Source organism: Lampetra planeri, chromosome 9 (assembly GCF_965212315.1).
Source record: "Lampetra planeri chromosome 9, kcLamPlan1.2.h2, whole genome shotgun sequence".
In the NCBI taxonomy this organism is placed as follows: domain Eukaryota; kingdom Metazoa; phylum Chordata; class Hyperoartia; order Petromyzontiformes; family Petromyzontidae; genus Lampetra; species Lampetra planeri.
This window is the reverse complement of record NC_136115.1, coordinates 1,966,052-1,988,442: the sequence shown is the minus strand read 5'-3', so window position 1 is coordinate 1,988,442 and position 22,391 is coordinate 1,966,052. Positions and strand designations below refer to the sequence as shown.

Below are 22,391 nucleotides of genomic sequence, written 5' to 3'. Positions count from 1 at the left end.
ATTAAATAAAGGGAACGTACATTAGCATGGACAACAATGACAATGATCGAATTTAAAATAACCGCACCAATTGATTTAACATGCTGTTAATTAGAACGCCAATTATTTACGATAATTCTGGAGGAATAAATAATGAGTTGTTAATGCATCTACATTATTTTTAAGATTCAACAATCGGCCAGCAAACAACAGTTCATTTCAGCAAAATTAGGTCATGGAAAAAACCTTTTTAAACTGGTGAACATTACAGGGGATTATACCAAGTATCAACCTGCATCGCTTAAGGCTTTCTTGAACAATCATAACGGGTAGCATTCATTTTAAAGATATTTTTAAAAACTGAATATATTATTAGTCTTGGCAGATGCGCAATCAACCTTACAAGCCACACTTTCAAGGGGAGTGATATTTAGAAAATATAAATAGTAATGTTTATGGACTAGATTTATACGGCATTAGGCATGCACATGCATATATATATATTTTTTCTGTTTTAATTTTGCAAAATGCAACAGGGCTATGCTTTGTCTCAGGGGGAAAAAACAATTACGTTCCAAGAGATGTTTTAGAAGAATGACACTTTACAAGATTGGAAAATATGAGCAAATTATATATTTAATTTGTGATCATTCTAATATTTGGATAATGTAGCATTAGCCAGTTGCAATCTTCTAGACAAATGCAAAGGGATTGAAATGGAAATGTTATGTACATTGAGTTATCATCATTAACTGTTTAAAAAAAAACCAAGGTTTTCATTGGCTTGGCTTTTTTGTCCAGTCATCGCAAAACACATCAAGAACTAATGGTGGGCTTGTGAAGATTTATTAAACTCTTTGGTATAATGTATTTAACATTATTGGGCTAAATAGATCATTTATATGGACAACAGTGGTCATAAAATTACGAAACGTTGTTGATTGGCATTTTGTGCATTTCATTTGTTGTATTTTAGTAACGGGATAACATTATTTTTAAGCTCGCTGTGAAAAAAAATATACACGTAAGTAGTGAAGTGGTTTTTAAAAGAATGCACATGGCCTGCAGCGAGAACATCTGAAATTGCATTCAGATGGAACAAATATATTTTTTCTACCAAGCTGAGAAGATGAAGGGGAAATCAAAACGGTTGTAAACATGTGGACGGAAGATAACGACAAGAAGCACACGCAAGGTCGACTTGTTGCTTAAACGTCGTCCAGAGACTGCATGCGAATCGCTCTGGGTAAGGCTGAAACAAGATTCCAGCCGAGAGGTTTCAGAAACTCCAGTCGTCACACCTCCACGTGGCCTCACGTTTCAACGATTACCAATCAACAAATGTAAGAGATGTGCCATTACCCCATTTGCATTTAAATTGCAGAGAGGAATGAGATCTGGACCTTGAGAACACCACTGAGATAGCCCAATATCTGGGCTACTTGAATAGAACAAAGCATGTTGGACACAGATGGCAGGCAATTCGGTGGAAAATGTACTGTTGTAGTATTTAAGTCAACTTTGTTAATCTTTGCACTTTTGGGTAGGTAAGGCAGTTCTCGACCTTGTAGGTTTTATTTTCACGTATTTTCAGGAGAATCATATTTGAAATATCTAGGCAGTGTCTTGTTATTCCCTCGCACGTTGCACACCTAACTGCACTGTACCATACACAGCCCTTCTAAAAGCCCTCGAAGGAGAAATAGCACTTTTGCTTTGTTACTGGTTCCACACTTTTGCTCTCAGGGGGCAACGAGGGGAAAGGGAGGTCACAGGTTGATTGGCTGGCTTGGTGGTTGGTGGACAAGGAGGGATGAAGTGAAAGGGGGTGGAAGGAAAGGAGGCGAAGTCAGGAGGATGGACATCGGTGCATGCAGGAAAAGGGCGCATGCGCCAAGAGCCCCATACAAATTTCCTCGTCTTTTGTTTAACGCCCACATACCTTGGTCGGATAGACCAGCGAGAGACACAGAAGCAGGGGCGGCTGGGGCACTGGTAGCAGCTGCGGCTGTGGCTGCTGCCGCCGCCAGCCCCGCACTACTCGGCTTCCCCACTACCCGGGGGAAGGAAGAGGGGGAGCGCCAGTGCGATTCGTTTACCAGGAAGGCCGATTTATGATTGTGATTGTTTTAAATTTACGCAAGTGTTTATTTGCAGCCCCCGCACGCCCCACCCACCCTCAAATAAAATAAATTAAACACAAAAAGCGGGAGGGCCATATCCAAAAGAGGGGGGGGGGGAGGCAATAAAACGACAAAATAATTAATTCTAACATGTGTACAGAATTAACATTTGAGGTCACTTTTTGTTCATTACTGCTTTCCTTTTCGTGCATTGCAATCGACTCGCTTGTTTTAATGTTCTTGTGGCATGCAATATGCCATTATTCAGTGGCCATGGTTATTATATTAATTTAGTGTTTTAAACGTAGAGGCCATAATACCTACAAAACTATTATATAATGGCAATGCATATAGTCCTTAAAGGATTGAGCACACAATGCAAAAGGAAAACATCAATGTCTCATCTTGAAATACCCTTCTGTGTGCTCTCATGAAGTGTTCAATGAAGGTGTTTCCCTATACTACCCCTAAGCAAGGAGGTTAACACTTCACGGAGCAATCAAGCTTTGAATATTGCTGGGAGTCAAGAGTGCTTTAAAAGAGCTCAACCTTCAAATCCAACACGAACACAATTGTGCAAATTAAGAAAAAAAAACGTGCCATTAAATTGCTATCTGGATCCGAACATACTAAGCCAATCAACAGCAACTGAATACAATTATAGATCAGCATTTGTTTACATTGGGAATACGTTCCAAGAATAAAGAGCAGAATTAAACTATATTCACTGAATAGCTAAAATAATTACTTAGAATTGTATTATTGCCACTGATGTGAGAGTATTTTTTTTAAACATGCAGCAGAAACTAGAACATCTTCATGGTTATTTGAGTCATATGATTCCTAGTATCATTTATTTACATTATTTAGTATTCTCCCCCCCCATTTTCATCCGTGTGATGAGTCAGCAGAATTGTAAAAAGATATTTACTTTAAAGATTAAGGCGTTATACTGACGTCAGGCAGTCACTGTAGCCCAGTCTCATCAATGTATCGCATCTCTCAGTGGATATAAATAATTTGCAGACAGATGCTCACTTCATTTATTCAACCTCGTGAGGTGAAAATAGATCCACTATAACATGGGAGTTACATGTAGTCCATATAAATTGTAAGCAAACACATTTAGGTTTAATAGCGCATATAGGTTACGAAATTTAACCTGACAGGTGTAGCAAGCTTGAGCATAAACAATTTTGAAACCAACAGAGACGAAATAGGCACATTCAAGCAGCATGAAAAGGACATTTGGTACCAAATGCTTGCTCGTCACGGGGCACAAAGGGGCAGAGATTACGCCGAGGATACCGACCTGAAAAGTTTCTTGTGGCCAGCATTGTCGTGAGGATAGCACCCTGTGTGAAAGAAAACAGTCATATAGATTGTTAATCAAATTGGCATGAGAATAAATGTTTATTGTCTTTGGTGGCATAATACTCCAACTCTCTTGTGCGTGCACCTTCGGAGGACATTACTCAAAACGCACCTTGAGTTTTCTTCTGGCGTTGAACTTCCTCAAGCACTCCACAGTCTCCTGCCTGTGCATGCAAGATGCCACGGTGGAGCGTTGCTGAAATAGAAAAAAAAGAATGATTGCAAAGTCATAATTGTATGGGGAAAGATTTTGGTCACACTTTGCATTATTGTGATGGCCAATCGAGATGCCATGTCTGTGGGGTTTTTTTTTAATGAGATCTAAGATTTTGAAAGAAAACCCTTCTACATAAAATACAAATTTGCATACTTAAAAATGAATATCAAGTGTTGGGATCAGAGGTGTTCAACATCTCCAAATACACTGATTTTGGCAATAAAAGCTGATACCTGAACAATTGTAAACTTGTGGCCTGCGTACCAAAAATATATTCCATAGCATGTTCCATTGCAAAGCAACATCAGAAGAAGGGCACTTTGCTTCACAAAAAATATAACATATACACACAGAATGCTCACATGGAAATTACATTCTGTTCCAATCCCTTTCTTGGTACATGACTAATTTAGACATGGCATCAGGTGGACTGATAAGAAAGTCAAGTGATCTTACGCAGATCCAGGGATGTTTGAGTGCCTCTGCAGCGGTGATACGCTTGGCCGGGTTGATAGTCAGCATTTGGTTAATGAGATTTTTTGCTTCTGCAGTCACGGTATCCCACTCCGGTGATGGAAACTTGAAAGGCAAATAAGGTTTGTTAGAAAATACATCAAAATGATGCAACAATCATTTACATTTTGCTACCAATCAACAGCTTAGTTTAAACTATAAAATTGTGCAAAGGGAAATTTACATATAAAAGGGAAAACCAACTTTAAGCAAAATCTTTAATTACCAGAGCAGACTTTTGCTCCACTTCAAGAATAATGTGAACAAACTATGGTGTTTCAATAAGCAAGTCGACAAACATGTTACGTTGAATGTTTCTTATAATCATTATGCCACAATATTTCTGCAGCCACTCTTTACGAAAATGTCCTTGTTCCAGCAGCTGACACCATTCCTAGTACCAGCACAGCGTTGAAGTAAATTTTCTTGGCCCTTAAACCATGACTGCACCAACAGCTTTTAAAACCCTGTCACTGTCAAACAATTTGGCATGTCGGGCTTTGTCAGAGGCCCCAGCATATGGATTTCAGATGGCAATAGGTGCTGGGCTGCGTATACAATAATGCTTCGGATCATTCCATCCATGCTTTCCCAACAATTCCATCTTTGCAAAAGCAGAGTGTGATATATTGGGAAGCAGCACTCCCTTCTTCCTCCACAGTCCACAGGCATTTCTGACAAATCATAAGACTTCCGATATCAACCTCCCAACAAGCAAAACCCTGGCTGATGTTGAAGCATCAACCGGCGAGACCCTCATCATAAGAAATATGCTCACATTCTGAATGCAGTTGTTACATCGACTTGTAAGCAATGCCACAGTTCATGCAGTCATCACGCTGCCACTTAATTGTCTTAACACCCTCGATGGACTAAAAATATAACAATTTGCTTATTTTTAAACGCGCTTTTTGTAAAATGGCACCAGCATCTTTGATCACGTAATACGTGTCCCATGTTGTAGGAAACCCTAAAGAATTGTTACACGTAAGAATCAGGATCATATCGGGTGGCGCAGTGGCACAGCAGTTAGTGCATGAAACAATGAACCTAGCTACCCGAGTTCCCAGCCATGGCTACCATCAGAAACAAGGTGATACATAAATCAGTTTAGGGGTTCTCACTTCTCTAACCCTTACTTATCAGTATGGTGAAGTATGGTCAAACAAACCCAAATAACTGTTTTGACATTGGGAAGCCTTCATTCAGCAGACGACTGACAAAGGAGCTACAAAATAGGGGAATCTTCAACAAAACTCACACTGAAATAAGTTACAGATTCATGAAAATTATCTTTCCTGATTGGAAAAGTCCTCACATCACATACACACACAGTGGTTTCTATGGGACTGTAAAGTTAACCACGTGTTTCTCCAGTCTTTTGAGCTGCATTCACTCCCCATAGAATGCTTATATAGATTTCACCATGAAATGCCGTAAGTACCCAATGCAATCTGCTTAATCCAGATTTTTCATTTTTAGAGAAAAAGCCACATAATACCCAGAGTGGGCTGGTCTGAATGAGTGTGGATTAGAGTGGGCATCATCTACAGTAGATGTAAATATATTTAAGAACGCTGGTGGCAAATGATGAGATTCGGTTAAATAATTGTGTCATTTTAAATAGATAAATCATTTGGTGGTCGACAAAATTTCAGGAAGCATACGTGAAATAACATATTTTGCGAGTGTATGAGTGCTCAGCTACATACATCATATGCTCCAGCTTTGATTTGCTGGTAAAGTTTGTGCTGATCCTCATCCCAGAAAGGTGGGTACCCCACCAGTAGGATATAAAGAATCACACCTGAAAAGTGTTGCGAAATAATAATTATCAGTGAACATCAAAAAAAAATAACAAATTAGTTAACAATGACAGAGGATTCAAGAAAAATAGACAGTGCATGTTAGTCAAGGTCTCATAAATCAAACAGGTAAGCATGTGCAAGGAAGCAATAACGCAACAAGCTAGGATGATGGCTAGATTCATCAGCCTTACCGCAAGCCCACATGTCCACTGGTTTTCCATAAGGATCCTTCCTGAGAACCTCAGGGGAAAGATACCCTGGAGTGCCAGCAAAACCTGTCAAAAAAGGTGAAGGAAATTTGTATTAAATGCGAGGTCACTTTAAATTACAGGTGGTTCAGTGATCATATTCTGCGAATGGCTATTATATACCTGTAACTATTACGTACGCTTACAGCACTTTTGAAATAAATCTACTGCTTGGATAATGGCCTCCTCAAACAGTGTAGGTTGGGGGGGGGAATTGTTCGACTGTACTTGATCATACTCGTCAGAGCCTTTTGGTAAAAAGGAGGCTTTGTACACCTTGCTAAAAACTGTTTTTGGCAAGTTGTTGGCAGTGTCCCATAGCTGTGGACACTTGGCAACGACAACAAAAACTAACAGGGAGCATAGACTTTAGAGAATCTAAAGCAACGTACAGGAATGTATTCTGCTGCATTACCCTCTGCTGTCCACCACACAGCCCCACAGCTGCCGATGATAACCTGGCATGCATGGTGGTTGCCAATTCAAGCACTATCAAGCCAACTTAGCTTCTGAGATCTGATGAGATCGAACACATTCTAGCTTATTTGCACATGCATATCAGATTTTCCATTAACAAAAAATTGAGCTAGAAAAATAAGTGTACAGCTTAAATTTTGCTATCCACATGAGCACACCAATGAATAAAGGATGGGAACAAATTAATCTTTGCTCCTGCAACACTCCACTTACCAAACCAAGCCTGCTGATCACCCTGCACCTCAATGGCGAGTCCAAAATCCGCCAGCTTCACAGCAGCTCCCTTCATCTTGCTTGCTAGCAACAGGTTCTCAGGCTTCCGTGAACACAAAAAAACACTTTGCAGGATTACCAGGGTTAAGCTCGGCATTAGGGCACATGGCGCCTCCCGTTGTGTGCAAGCTTTAACAAATAAAAAAGTGAACGCAGTGGAGCAGGAAACACACAAACAACTAGAGCTCTGATGGTGAATTACAAAACTTGGTGGCATATGTGCAGCTTCAGAGGGATATCACCGAGTCACTCGCATTAAAAATAATAAAACATTCATACCTTGAGGTCACGATGCACGATGCCATGCTGATGGCAATGGTGAACACTTTCCAAAATCTGCTGGATGCAGTGACTGGAAAGGCAGAGGGTTGTGAGCTTAGGAATTCATTCTTTGAACAAAGATTTGTAATTAATATCACCTGCAAATGTGGCACGCTGCTCTGTATTTTAGTTTTTTCTTGTTTTAAAGACAATATGCAGTATATATAACAGGTACATTTACACCTCCACCCTCTGCTGCCTGAAACAGCGCCACAGCAGCCTACAGCATCTCTGCTTTATGCACGATGACCATCCATCCATGCGCTATCCAGGCTCGACCTGGCTTAGATTCTGAGATTTGGCCAGACTGGACACATTCCAGGTGATTTGGTCATAGGCATTGTGTAGATTACGTATCGTATGGATTACGTATCGTGTAAACCCCCCCCCCCCCCCCAAAAAAAAAGATATGATCAACGTTATAAAGATGTTTATTGTTGTTTTTATTATATTCTCACCTGGCATCAGCCTCACTGTAATACTCTCTGGCTACAATGTCTTCAAACAGCTCTCCTCCTGTTACCCTGTGAACGTCCACAAAGAGGTGCGACATTTAGCGTCACGTGGCATTCGGAAACGAGAGGTGTCACTGACCGCACATTACAGCTGGCTCTCCGTAGCCGTGGCTCTCACTCTTTGCAGGGCGATGGCCACAGGGTGGGGGTAAAAGACCGAGGAAGGAATGTGATGAAGGCTGCGAGGGCAGGGGGAGGGGCAGGAAATACAACTATGCCTTCTGGCCTGCTACATGAATGTACCCAGCAAAGGCAAACGGCATCTCACTTTGAAGCGAGCCCGTGACTGATCACACGCATCCTTACACCGCGAAGCAGTGTTATTCACAAATAGCTTCGAGGCAGGGAACAAAGTGGAGCCATTGCGCATGAAGACAAAACATATAGTTACATCAGCAATCCCGCATTTTGGAAGAAAGCTCCGGTAAAGCGTTAGGCGCCCAATCGAAAATGGTTGTGGGTTATACACCTATTGATACTACAAAAAGGATTTAGTTCAATGACAGTTCCTTGTTGGTTTTTTCCCTCTAGGTGTTCACATTGGCAACATTATGAGATTTAGCTTTCACCCTATGACAATTGAATCACTTGGTGGACGGTTTTGGATCCCCATGTGGCTCGGCTATATTTAGCTTCGGAGCAGGTTACTGTGACTGCTTAGAGGAGGTGAGCGGAAGGGATGAGATAGAAGGTCGAGTCTGCGGGGGTTCATGTCAGACACAATCAGCAGAGCAGTGAAGCAGACATTGCACACACACCGCTTTCTGTGCATCTGGACATTCACCCCTCAAATTTTCCTCTTGCCCATCTGCGTCACGTAAATTACTAGAGATATGAGCTCATCGCCCAAGATTGTTTTTTTTGGCTTGTGGTAACAGAGCAACATGGCAAAGTGTTTTAATTCATGGATCTGCAAAGTACAATGATGGAGTTTATTTATGAAAAAAAAAAATGGGAGTATTTTTTTCAATACTCTGCACAATTAAGTATGCAGTGCATCACTACCTGCAATATATTTAGGTATATTGGTTGCTTAGACAATGCAGTTTGTTTTTGGGGCAGACACGCTAAGGCAGACTGATTTCTGATCCAACACTTCCAATTCATACATTTTCATGCTGGTTATACCTTTTAAGGAAAAATCCAGATTTACAACTTGTCATGTCAAGAGACTGGAAAGAGGAAGAAGATTATTATTATTTAAAATCACGAGGAAACAAGACCAAAAAGGATTTCTATACGGAGGGATATAAATTGCCGTGCAGCATGCAAAAAAAGTCACTGCGAAAATCGATGAGAGACTGCAGCAGAGAAGGCTGCTGTGAATACAGATTACACCAGAAGGTGGCTTTGTAAGCTAGGTCACATGGGCTGAAAGAGTGGGTGGGAGGGTGGGATGGAGATTCTGCAACTGCCAGAGATTTGGAGATTTTTGTTTGACGGATCCGCTGCTGCCCATTAGTAACCATTACAACACTTAGACGCATTAGCGTGCGCGTTCGTTCGGGGTCTCTACCGCAAGCACCCGTGGCCTACCGCACGAATGGCACAATGCATCGGTCGTCAAACACACGCGCGTACGTGCACACGGACAAAAACACGTGCCGTGTGCTCAAATAAAAGAGCAGGTGTTTTCGCAGTGTCAAGAAAAGTGTGTCAAGGTCATTCTGTTGATGCAAATCAAACGTGGCTTCCAACTTTTGTAAATGCTAACCAACTAGGCTACATACACGAAGCTAGGGGTATTTTATTAATGGACATATGGCATCAAGCGCAAAAACAAATATTTGATGAAAGGTCTTGAAATATCTAACTTTTTATAGCTGCGTAGAAGGGAAATAATTATTTCCCTTCTACGTGACTTTACCGAAAGAACCAAGAAGATGAATCCCTGCAGTCACGAAAGCTTTAAATCGAAATTTTTATAGCTGGTTCGTAAGCACATTAGTCACAGTTGTCGCTCTTGTTGATGTTATTGAGTTTAAAAGCAAATCTGTCTCTGTTGTCTACACACCAGGGGTTTGAAATCTTCTAGCTGGGCGCCCTACCACCCACAAGCAGAGAGAAGCTTTGCCACATTCCCAAGTTGTCTTTCAATGCAAAACAAGGCCATACAAATCTGATGTCTCTTGTACTCTGGATGGGCCAACCACAGTTGGGAATTGTGTGCTGCCCTCTCTAGTGCAGTGTGCTGAGAAAGAAAAAGACCCAGCCACCTATCCAAGGTGGCACTCGTGGGTTTGTTGATGGGTGGCAACTTGGATATTTAAAATATTTGATTGTTACAAGTGGCCAGGTGGCCCAGAGGTTAGAGTGCTAAGCTGGCACAACTCTGAGGTCCTGGGTTTGAATCCAGGCTGCCCAGCTTTAATTAAGCTGGATTCTCAAGTGACCGCACATAACATCAAACACGTTAAGTTTATCCATAATAAAGGTTTTTGGGTTAGATCGTGTAAATATATAAACGTGTCATTAAAACCTGCCACTACCCGACACAGCCAACTAGTCAGGGTTGTCACGTAAACAGAACGTGGCCAATTCGTCACTAGTACAGCACACTGGTGTGTTGGAGAGCCAAGCCACACCATTTACAAACTGAGTACGACGTTTCGCCAGTAATTACAACTAGCTTCATCAATTATATTGGTCGCGAAAGCCTACGTGTTAAATATTCAGTTTAGTTCTACAGTTTATTTTTCTAAATTCCAGCTCTGAAATTGAAACCAAAGATATTGTGTTGATTGTGATGTGACAAGCATTACTCTCAGTGGCAGAGGAGGTGGTAAAGCGCCGCCCCACAACTTAATGGACAGGGGGTCAAGGGATTTAAGATAAAGAGCACTCTGGGTGCCCGCTTTCTAAACAGGCACCTTATCTCTTGACATGACACCGATGGCATCATTGGGATATAATTTGGGAAAAGTATCGCCGCTTAGAATAGGAAGTCGTGGGTGAATAGAGTTTTGGGGCAGTGGCATGGGTCTCTCAACCCAGGGCAAGTGTGGTGACTGGAAGCGACTGGAGGTCAAAGCAACCTGCTGACAGAAATAAGCATGTGCCGCCCATGCTTAAAAAACCCTGGCAGAAATTATCATCTCTCCATGGAGTCTGAATCTAAGTTTGAGATCAACTAGTTCACGCTACAACTAGTCACTCAAACATAGATAGCTTACAATTCTAAACCTATGACATTGTTTTGTTTGCCACATTGAGAGTCCACTTTGGATTCCACTGTAATGACCTTTGTAAAATAAAATAATTCCGACCAATACAAGCAATACTCTGAAGCTCAAAACGGACAAACTTTTTTAGCTGTACTTTTGTACAAGACTGGAATGCCTAAAGAGTCTGTCAGTGATGCGACTCATGAAGGTTACATCTGTGTTGCCAATGGTTAATGATCTGCAACCACTGAATACTGATGTCCTTGCTCTTTATTTATACAAATTTGTGCTTTCAAAGTTTAAGGGGATTACACTCACAAAAATTTGGCACTTTACGCCAAAACTATTTTTGTACAAGAACCTTTTTAAAAAAGTATAGTAAGCCTTACATCTTCTGACAATATAAGACTAAGACTTTCATTCAGAAAGGTATCATTCCATCTGTGTGACATTATGGAACACATATTTCACATAGTTGATTAACAATATTTTACATTAACTTAATTGTTCTTTTTAGACCAGAGGTCAATGACAATCATTCTTCTTTACAAGGTGGAATGATTACAAATGTAATCATGCCAGTAAATGTTTTTTATTCACTAATTTATTTAGCCAAGTAAAGCCCACTAAGCTGTTAGCTGTCTTACAGGGTGACCTGGCCACATATGATCGCTCGTCGAAGTGGCTTATCATGTGGGAATTTACAGAAGCTAAATAATCTAATCGTATGTTTATAAATGCAGAGGGTAAAACCTCTGGACCCGGAGCAAAAGCCACAACCCCACAGGAAGAGAACATGCATACTCCAAATATACAGGAGTCCGGGTGGAGATGGCACCCACAACACAAGATGTTAACTCCCTCGTCTGGTATGCAGGTAGTCGTGGGTTAGATCCTGACCCTGACGCCTGCATATCTGGAGTTGCATGTTCTCTCTGTGGTCCCATTGATTTTTATCCGGGTCCTCCGAGTTTTCCTTCCATATTTATAAGCATGTGTTGAGAATATTTGGCTGCTAGAAATTTCCACATGATAAGCCAATAATTTGAGTTACCTTTTGTGACCAGATCACTTCTCAAAAAGAGCTATATAGCTCAGTGGGTCTTAGCTGGTAAAATATATATTTAAAATTTTTAAACAACCTCCTTCACACCAGGTGAGGGTGATAACATCACCACTGCGGCAAGATGCATATTGAAGGTTATAAAATTGAAGACAATAAAAAACGAGATTTGGGCTAGAACCATTCATTTCCATCTTAAAGGAGACAAGACGCTCTTTCAGCGATGGCGCACGCCTATAATCTAGTGAAGGCGAGGGGGGTTGATGGATCACAAAATGCTGTGGAACTATTCCCATGGGAGTGAAGGTGAAATGCCTGGCTTGTCAGGAGGATGCAGTACAGCAAATGTTGATTTATCCTCACTTATTCTGTATTGTATCGTGTTGCCCCCTCGGATGTGGGGTTTTTTCTGGGTAATCCGGGTTTCTTCCACATGTATAAAACTAATTATTTGGCTAAAAACATCTTAATATATAGAGGACTGCAGAGCTTGAGCACTTATTGGTGCTAGCTCACCACCCGATTGCCTTTCCTGCTTGACAGTGGTCGTGAGATGCAATTTGCATCAACGATGCTCCATAAGACTACATCATTATATTATTGCCATTATATATCTGTAGGTTTAGCACTTGTGAAAATAGGAGTAATGAGACTGGTTGTGCGACACTGGTTTCTACATTTAAGTTCTGCCATGTCACATTAAAGCAGTGTCATGCAAAGACCCCTGCCTCGACTGACCTTTTATATCCAATAAACATCAATGCAACAGGAAAAATGTAGTTAAACACAACTTCCCCAGTCTTAAAACATAAATGTCAATACTGGCCCAGAGTTACAACCTTTCACGTCCTACTTTTTGTGCCTTCACAACTTTTTTCACAGTCCGTAAGTGATCTTAGCATTCAAAGACTATGTAAAATGGATACTTTTACCATTTATGATGCAACAGTGTAGCAAGCGAGTTTGATAATCTGATTTTGAGTTAGGGTTATGGCAGTATAGGAATGCGTTTGTGACAATCCTCTGGCTTCATAAAATTACCATTAAAAATTATGTATTTGTGCGAGTTCAAACATTGCGTTTGCAATCCTCTGAGTAATGCAAGGAACACTTAACGGAAGTGGACTAAGACATAAACAGCACCATTCCATTCTGTGTCTCCAGATTTAAACAAAATATATTTAGTCCAGCAGCCTGTTGGCTTTCTAGACCAGTATTATCCAGTAGCATTGTTTAAGGAAGTAAATTCTGGTTTGGTATCAGCCGTCTATAGGGTGCATCAGTCGAATCAGCTTGTTAAACACATGGTGCTGGGTTGGCAGATGCTATTCGAAAGAGCACTTCAACTCAAAAAGAAAGGTGGCATTGGTAGGTAAGCATAAAATAACCTGCGCTAAGCTAGTTTTTCATTCATTGATGCATCGTGGGGGTGTTCAGCTAGTGGTTGAATATCTGAACTTTAACTTGGTTACACCATCTATGTGTGAAAGTGGCTACAGCTCAGCAAATGCTTATAAGAAATCAGCAAAAGTATACTTACAGATCAAAGACCAGGTAATGGAAGCCTTCCTCTGCTATGCTTTCATGGAGACGTACTGCAAGAAAGACAGAACAAGCACTTATAGTCAAACGTTATAGACAAGAATATTGTGATTAAAAGAAAAAAAATACTTCAGGATATCAGATGCAAAAATTCGAAAGAGCCGTGTGTTCAGCATACTGATTTTTGGCAGTGAAAAACTGCGGTGGTACAGTGGTTAGCACATTGAGCAATCAACCCAACAAGCAATTTGATTTCCGGCCATGGTTAACATCAGTGGCGAGCGATAATCTGAACCAGTACGGGGCACGCCTGTCGATTCAACTTGCACTGACCAGGGTGAGGTTCACTGTGGGGGAGGTCTACATCCAGCAGCAGATTGACTAAAGTCCTGTAAATCGTTATTATTATTCTTAACTACAGACGATGTAGGTTTAACAGCCCCAGAACACAGACTTAATCTGCAGTGAAGAGCAAACGGTGCCTCATCTGCTTCAGTGTCATATATTAGAGGGGACATGTAGAGCTGATGATTTGAGCACTGTTAAGACGGTGTGTGGACCTGTACTCCCACAATGGTCATCGTTGACCTACGTTGGAATAAAGGAAATTAAATTAATGAAAATGTCAAGGAATAACATTTTGGAAAAAAATCTAGCAAATATTATATATTAAAGATCATGTTATTTTCAAAAATCTTGTCAAAAATATTTCCACATTTTCTTTTTATTCCCTTCATGGTTTTGCATATAAGCAGGCATAAGTAATGTTTTGTAATATTTATAAAGTGGATGAGTATTTCAACAGGGATTTCTAAGGATTCAAGCCAAGTTTTTCCCCTTGATTTGTATGTGCTTTGATCACTAGATCAATTTGCCTTTAGCAGTTACATAAGTCTGTTTAAAAGTGCAGTCACGTGGTAATGGCACGTACAAATATGGAGTACTCCATAGGGACATTGTCTTTTCCCTTACTTCCTTCATGTCTTCCCACCTGAAATTATTTATTTACAAAGTTTAATAGCAGTGCATTGAGGGGAGTGTGTTTATGTATTCCCACAAATTGCTTAGGTACATTACTGGGCAAATAATCATGCATCGAATCAATTAAACGTGGTACATGTGTTCACAATAAAGACATTGAATCTTTAGTTAAAATGCATGTACATTATATGTTGTGGCTACATTTAGGCTAATAATGGTGGGCACAAAATAGTACAAATGAGAAAAAGAACGAGAAATAACACAAATGAGATCCTGACATCGAAACTAAATAAAAAATAAACGATTATTGAATTTATTAACAATAAATCGTGAAAATTCATCAAATCACTGGGGCGAGGAAGGGATGGGGGAGGGTGAACCATTGTCCACGGCCAGCTCTTGTCAATCCGCTGCTGGATGAAGGCCGTCCCACGCCTGTGAGGCTTATACAGTTCACCATGTTGATCAGTGAAATTCGTGAAAGTGGTAGCATAGAAGCACAGGACAAAAGTGGATTTTGATGCACTTCCCTACACTGCTCTCTAAATAGTCCTTGCAAGCCCTACAACAAACTGCTTGTGAACGATAGTCTCCTGTTCAAGCACTATACAGGCTCAACTCTACTCCGCTTCTTAGATCTTATAAGATCAGATACTTTGTGGGTTATTTAGTCATAGTTGGGCAAGTCATTACACATTTATTTTTAGAAATTATATGTGTTGCATCAATGGGTTACCATGTGTTGCATTACGAGCGCGTGCATGAATGTATGAGCAATTATTCACGGCCTTCGGAAACTTCCAACATTCGTAAACTGCGTACACTTTCCCGAGGCAGCGCGGGTTCACTCTAAAAGTTATTTTGTGTGCCACGCTGTCGCAGTTTAAAGTTTAATGAGCACATCAATGCAAAGCGCTTTGCCAGTCATACTGATAAATGGTCTGATGGCATTTCCGACTCAAATAAATCTGTCTGGCCCAAGAGGCCCTTTGCAATGCATAAAGGCTAAGGTCCGCTTATTGTCAAACAAAACGAAAAAATTGCCACCACGTCGAGACGGATGTCCTTGCAGTAATCTACAACAAAAATGTGTCCAGATCGGTTGTGGCACTTTATGATGAGCTCGTGGCCAGCTATAGGCTTGCTTGTCATCTGCATTCACCTGACTGAGTCAAAAGCGTGCATAATGGAGCCTTCGCTCACATCATTCTTTGAACACGACTTCAGCGAGCACTGCAGGAAGGTCTCGTGCATGTTCAGAGCCCTCAAGAACAGCTTATTTAAATTAAAGACAATGCTTCAAGAATAGTTCCAAGCAATGTGCTTGGCACATCGGGAAGCACAAGCCTTCAATTATGTAACGATTGCATTTCAGCAAGTCAGTGCCTTCCCAATTAAATACGGCTGATCTCTCAGTTTAGAAAACTTTCTCAGGGCAAACATTTTGCAGATGGTAACTAATGCATTTCTTTCTATGCCACGAACACTATAAATCAGTGCTTAATCGATGAACAACTGAAAGGTTACCAATACATTATTCAGCAATGTACAGCCGCAAGATGGATGTTTAAACCAAAGCGCATTGGTAGTGTAAAAACGGTCTTATGGCAGACAAAATTGACCACAAAGTCGTTAATGTATTTGTCGCTGGCACAGAGCGGCTTTAAGAGATACCCTGGACAATACAACGAGCATAACCGTAGATGAGATGACATGGAGGTAATGAAATTCACTAAATCAGTGTGACGTGGACGCACAGGCACAACGCACAGGCAGACAGCCTGCAGCTACTATGCATGCATTCAGAATCGTTCCATCAAATAATAAAATGTATACATGCGTCGGCACGCTAGCATGTATGGCGAAATGAGTTGCTTCTTTACCTACCACACCTATGTGAATGAAACAATTATAGTAATAAAAACACACATTTTTAGGCTGACTTGTCTAACGTAATTTAAGCAAGCCTATGTATGGAGAAGCTTTTGTTTATTTAAACCATAAATAAATAATAAAGGACATACTGAAAAACGCTTGAAAAATTACACATCCGCTATTCCAGATCATTACGTGAGCATACAATTCCCCGGAGGGCTCTCGTCCACGATGATTTATTCCCTCCAATATTATTTTTGTATTACTTGAAACACTACAGGGGAGTACCAGAAGCCTCGTGAAAGGTTCTCAGTTAAGAATATACAACACAAATAAAGCACGTTCTACATAAATGGCCAACGTTATTAAAATTGCAAAACCCAAATGACAATGGGTCACTTGGGAGGGAAATGGGTATTATATATATTCACGTAATATATTTTAGCCAGACAAGACACTATTGATATTAAGTGTTTTGTAAAATGTGGCAAAGTGCATTATACTGTTCTTGGTTCTTTCGGTAAAGTCACGTAGAAGGGAAGTAATAAAATAATAAAAATAAAACATAATAAAACAATTCTCACGACGTTTCGGCCACAACGCAAGCAGCCGTCCTCAGGCGAAGAATGAGAACATTATCAAGCTAGGAGCTTATATAGGTGTTGCGAGGAGGAGCGCCTTAACAAAAGAATGTGCATATGAAGAGGAATTTAGCATACCAATGGACAATGCGTAGGAGGTGGTCGGAGGGGTTTCAAAGTCCCATTATGCCCATGCATTAAGCAGGATCAACAGCACCACGGGGGGGGCGCAAGGAACAGCGTTAATAAAGGAAAGGAATGTTAGTGATATGTAGCTGCATTTACCAAACAACCACGTAGAAAACCAAAGTAAAAACTACATAAAAAACTAAAATATAAACTGAAACTTACTATACTCTACAATAAGCTGAGTTACTAACAACAAATAATAGTAATTCAGCTTATTGTAGAGTATAGTAAGTTTCAGTTTATATTTTAGTTTTTTATGTAGTTTTTACTTTGGTTTTCTACGTGGTTGTTTGGTAAATGCAGCTACATATCACTAACATTCCTTTCCTTTATTAACGCTGTTCCTTGCGCCCCCCCCGTGGTGCTGTTGATCCTGCTTAATGCATGGGCATAATGGGACTTTGAAACCCCTCCGACCACCTCCTACGCATTGTCCATTGGTATGCTAAATTCCTCTTCATATGCACATTCTTTTGTTAAGGCGCTCCTCCTCGCAACACCTATATAAGCTCCTAGCTTGATAATGTTCTCATTCTTCGCCTGAGGACGGCTGCTTGCGTTGTGGCCGAAACGTCGTGAGAATTGTTTTATTATGTTTTATTTTTATTATTTTATTACTTCCCTTCTACGTGACTTTACCGAAAGAACCAAGAAGATGAATCCCTGCAGTCACGAAAGCTTTAAATCGAAATGCATTATACTGATAAAGTGAATGTGACACTTTAGACTCGGATAAGTTTCAAACCTTCGTTCGTCTTTCTGAAAATATCCGAGTCAAAATTAGATTGGAGAAATTAAACTTTCAGCCATCCAAGATAAGCCAGATTAAAATGAATCTAAATAAATTATTTAAGAACTTCACGAAGGCAGCTGCAAAGCTGGACTTAATAAATTAGCAAAAATTGAAGTAATTTACAAGTTTGCAATAATTGACCGTGGATTAGTATCAAAATAACAATTAAGGAGAACAAGAGAGGAAGGTATAGTGCCTTTGCAAGAAGAAAGTTCACTCGGTGCATATTGGCAACTGTGACATGTATTAGAATCATGAATAATGACAAATACAAATTAACAAAAGCTGACAAGTGCGCAAAAAAGTGGAAAGATGCATGAATTGACTTATACCGAGACAGGAAAAGGAACACACAGTCAGGGAACAAACGTATCTGAAACATCTTATTGACCCTTAGAAAAGTAAATGTGCTTGGAAAGGACACACAGCTAGCCGGAAATGATGGCCGATGAACAAGGTTGGCGATAGAATGGCAGCCAAAGGGAAGAGCGCATCCAAACGGATTACCACTGCCAAGACAGAGCGATGTGGTCAGATCATGTGTAGGAGTGAGACGAATGGTAGTGGCACTTGACTTTGCGGGAATGGCGATGGTGCAGAGGCCTTCATACAGCAGTTGATAGTTAGTAAATGATGAGTTTTAAAATGTTTCATTTGGGTTGAAACACCAGAAATGAGTGCCCAATTTTGTGCACATGATGAGACGATGTCACTGCAAGGTTTGTATATGTTCACTTCTAGCAGATAGCAAGCTTTGGCATTTCCCTAAACAAATTACTCAGGCGCTGCAGGGATCAAAGCACGGACTTAAAGCAAATAATCTCGGTGGCAATAACGCTAACCTCTCGGCCAGTTCTCCTCAAGTCCAGCCGTTGCAACCCCGATTTAGTCCACCTTTTCACAATAACCAGTCTTTTCTAATCGTGTACAAATGGTTACACTGCACACTGCATAGTTAGTAAACTGTACTGTGGGGGGCTGCGACGACTGGAGTTGAGAAACACTCCGTAAGTCGATGTAGCCATCCGAAATTTCAGATGTGCAACTGTCAAATTTCCTGATGATTTCTGTTCATTGGCCAGAATGTGGAATATATGTCGGCACACCTGCGCACACTGCTGGGATTTCCATAATCAGGATTCACTTCGCTGCCCTCCGCCATTAAGCAAAACCGAGATATTTTGAAACATCTCCAATGCTGAGTGAATGAGTTTAGATGTGTTTCAGAATATTCTACACATTATTAAATCGTTACTTGAATGTCCAAACTTGTGAAAATACATGCAGCTATGCATCCATTACACATTTCTACATCTTCCGCGGAGCAGCGAGGCGTGCTAATCGCGAGTCACATATGCGTGCCAGCGCGAGGCAAAGTCCTTCGGCTAAGTAGGCATCGTTATGCTGATAAAATCCCGGGACCCTTTGTGTGCACGGCTCACAAATATGTATAAGCCTGTGGCAGAAATGCATCCCAATATTGAGAAAACTTAAAATGCACACAAGATATAGACAACTTACAAGCGATTGCATGTACAGCCAAACTGCTTTAACTGAACGCCAAGTCATTTGTAATGCCATAATCTGAGTGTATAATGTGCATTCTTGTGAGTCGAATGAATAAAAGAGCAAAGAGTGGGTAGAATTTCAGGAATAATTAAAATGACAAGCATTTTGCCCCCAATGTACTCCCTTTGAATAGCATAATTAATAATAACTCTGCTCTCAGTCGGATTAATATTTAGGCTGTCCCACAGTGACATGAGGACAAGTATTGAGCAGAATGGTGTTTGCAAGCGAGACTGGAGACAATTGCTCACAAGAGTGGCATTTTTGTTTGGTTTATTATTTTATGCTACCGTTCATCAAGCCAGCCGCCCAACAGCTGAAGTGTCTAATCTCATTGAATGGTGCTTATACAATTGGAAACGACAGCCTTCCGCTCGAGTCATTTGGAGTAAATAAATTCTGAAAATCATATAAATAAAATCGAACAGTGTTTCAACATTGGTTAAAGGTTGTGGACAGGCAAAAAAAATCAGGAAAATAGAGTTACATTAAATCTTTAAAACCTATATAGAGCCTTTAATCAGGAAGGACATTCGTACGAGTAAAGATTTTACGTGAAAAATAGTTGCCGTTAATTTGTGTAAAATCCTCTGCATAGCTATAACTAATCTTATTATTATTTTCTCAGAAACATTTAGCACAATACGATTTGGATATAAGCAGCAACTAAATGCAACCGCATCTCATGATACCATGAAGAGATAGCGTGCATATTTATTTTATGAAGGAAGTCAGTCATAAGCCGAGAAGAGAAAAAGTCCTTGAGGCTCGACCAAAAAGAGGGCAAGGAGTCGGCTGCACAGACTGGGGGGGAAGAGTTTCAGACAATTAGGCCAGCAGAGCAGAACGAGTCAACTCTCATTGAGCAAAGGTTGACTGGGGTTCTCAACAGAAAGTCTGCTGAAGTAGAGAATGCGAGGGAGTGGAGCAGTGCGAGTCGGGAGGGGAGATGTAGGCAAAGGGCTGAACCCATAGAGGATATAAAGTCTGAGTGCAATCTTAAAAATGATTCAAGATCGGATTGTGGGCCAGGAAAAATTTTTTTTAGGGAGTATTGGGTTCATGTGGTCACATTTGAAGGTAAAAAGTCTAATCATGGAGTTTCAGATCATCTGCAGTTTGATGTAATACGAGATTTGGGGAAGCCATAGGAAAGAACAGCAATAGTCTAATCGGGATGTGATGAAGGCACGGCTGAGGTGAGGAAATGGGGGATCCGAGCAGTGTTGCATAGATGGAGGTAAAGAGGTTCTGTAAAGTTGAGATGTGGAAAAAGAATCAGAGCTCAGGATAAATTACAACTCCGAGGTTTCGTACTCTTAGCCAGTTTAATGTCAGCATTTAAATGGTGCACAATCAATCTGGAGATATGACCGAGTGTGATTTTTTTTCCCCGATCAGGTGTAGCTCAGTTTTGACAAACGTCCAAAACCTCTGTCTGTAATGTACAATGTACTGTCTGTAATGTACAATGTACATTGTAATGTAATGTACAATGTACATTACAATGTAGATTACAGAATACATGTAAAATCAAAAATTTATCCAATGAGAGCAATCTAATATTTAAATTAATCTAGGAAGAGAAAAAAAACTTGTGAAGCAATCTCCACTCGTGCTTAACCAGTATATATATGGGTTTACCTAAGAGGTCAACATATATACTTGTGTGTGTCTGATTAACATATGTCCTCGTGTTTACGAGTCAATAGATGGCCACACTCTGGTCCAAACCAATCTTAATATATTCCACAACTCCCTACTGCCTCTGCCTCACTGCACTGTCCCCCATGCCCTATTAGGAACTAAACCAACCAGCCTTGGCACCCCTCATTGCCCTGTGTTGCAGCAGTGGTGGCTGGTTGGATGGCCCCAAATGGGTTAGGGCGGAGAGAAAATATGGTCTTGTTGAGCTGAATCAAGCCATAAAAAGATATTTTCCCTCTGATGCGTGGTCTAATGAGGGTTTAGAGCAAGATCAGCTAAACTCCCACTACATTTCAGTCAAATCTCTAACCTTGACACGTTATACATTCTTGCCCAATTCCCAATTGAGAATGTGTTCCTGCGGTAGCTGGACATTTCAAATTTTTCAAATATCTTTGGCACATACCCTCTCATTATTTTAATTACGCAGGAAAACGTTTTCTAAAATAAAACATCACTGTACTAAAAATAATGTCAGCATAATGTACAATGCAAGAGAACAAGAAACAATGAAGGGTCACCTTTAATTACATCCAGTTGCAAAGTCGTGTTAAAACATGCGACAAATTCACTGGTACAAAACAATCGGAAAGTTGAGTTTGTTCAAACTATTTCAGGGTCAGTGAAACATGGTGCAGTACCATTGTTGAGAACATGACTTAATTTTAAATCATTATGCAGCATTAACCATATTAGCATGAGCAGTATGGAGAAATGACTGCGAAAATAAAATTGTATATGCAATTGTTTAAACAGCATATAAACAATTAAAAGTAATAATTAAAAACAACAAATCACGCATATGTGTTACCGTTACGTGTTAATGCTAGATAGTGGTTCAGAGGAGTTGTGTAATGTTTTAGCCTTTAAGCATACCGATTGCGATATGGATGCAGAGCCCTGCACAGATATAAAATGTCCTCTTACGCAACACTGCTGCATGGGCTCACAAATCGCTTGCTGCACTAAAATTGCCAAGTTGCAATGAATGCATTTAAATTGTCACTGCAATATATTCCAGCGATCAATCAAAGGGACATGCAGAATTAAGGAAACTACTTTGCCTAATCCAATCAATT

The 22,391-nt window shown here is 40.4% G+C and overlaps 1 protein-coding gene across 5 annotated transcripts in view; it reads right to left on the bottom strand.

Moving 5' to 3' along the window:
• The window catches only part of LOC144720555 (calcium/calmodulin-dependent protein kinase type II delta chain), a 70,972-nt gene that overhangs the window by 18,111 nt on the left and 30,470 nt on the right, over nt 1-22,391 (bottom strand). For 4 of the 5 annotated variants that reach the window (XM_078597346.1, XM_078597347.1, XM_078597348.1 and 1 more), the window contains exons 4-12: nt 13,616-13,670; nt 7,792-7,857; nt 7,292-7,364; nt 6,953-7,055; nt 6,206-6,289; nt 5,919-6,013; nt 4,150-4,272; nt 3,589-3,672; nt 3,415-3,457 (exon numbers count right to left, since the gene is read on the bottom strand). In XM_078597346.1, coding sequence (XP_078453472.1) covers nt 3,415-3,457; nt 3,589-3,672; nt 4,150-4,272; nt 5,919-6,013; nt 6,206-6,289; nt 6,953-7,055; nt 7,292-7,364; nt 7,792-7,857; nt 13,616-13,670 — 726 coding nt within the window. Of the gene's footprint in view, nt 1-1,921; nt 2,033-3,414; nt 3,458-3,588; nt 3,673-4,149; nt 4,273-5,918; nt 6,014-6,205; nt 6,290-6,952; nt 7,056-7,291; nt 7,365-7,791; nt 7,858-13,615; nt 13,671-22,391 lie in introns of all 5 variants that reach the window. The other variant, XM_078597351.1, reaches the window with a different exon arrangement.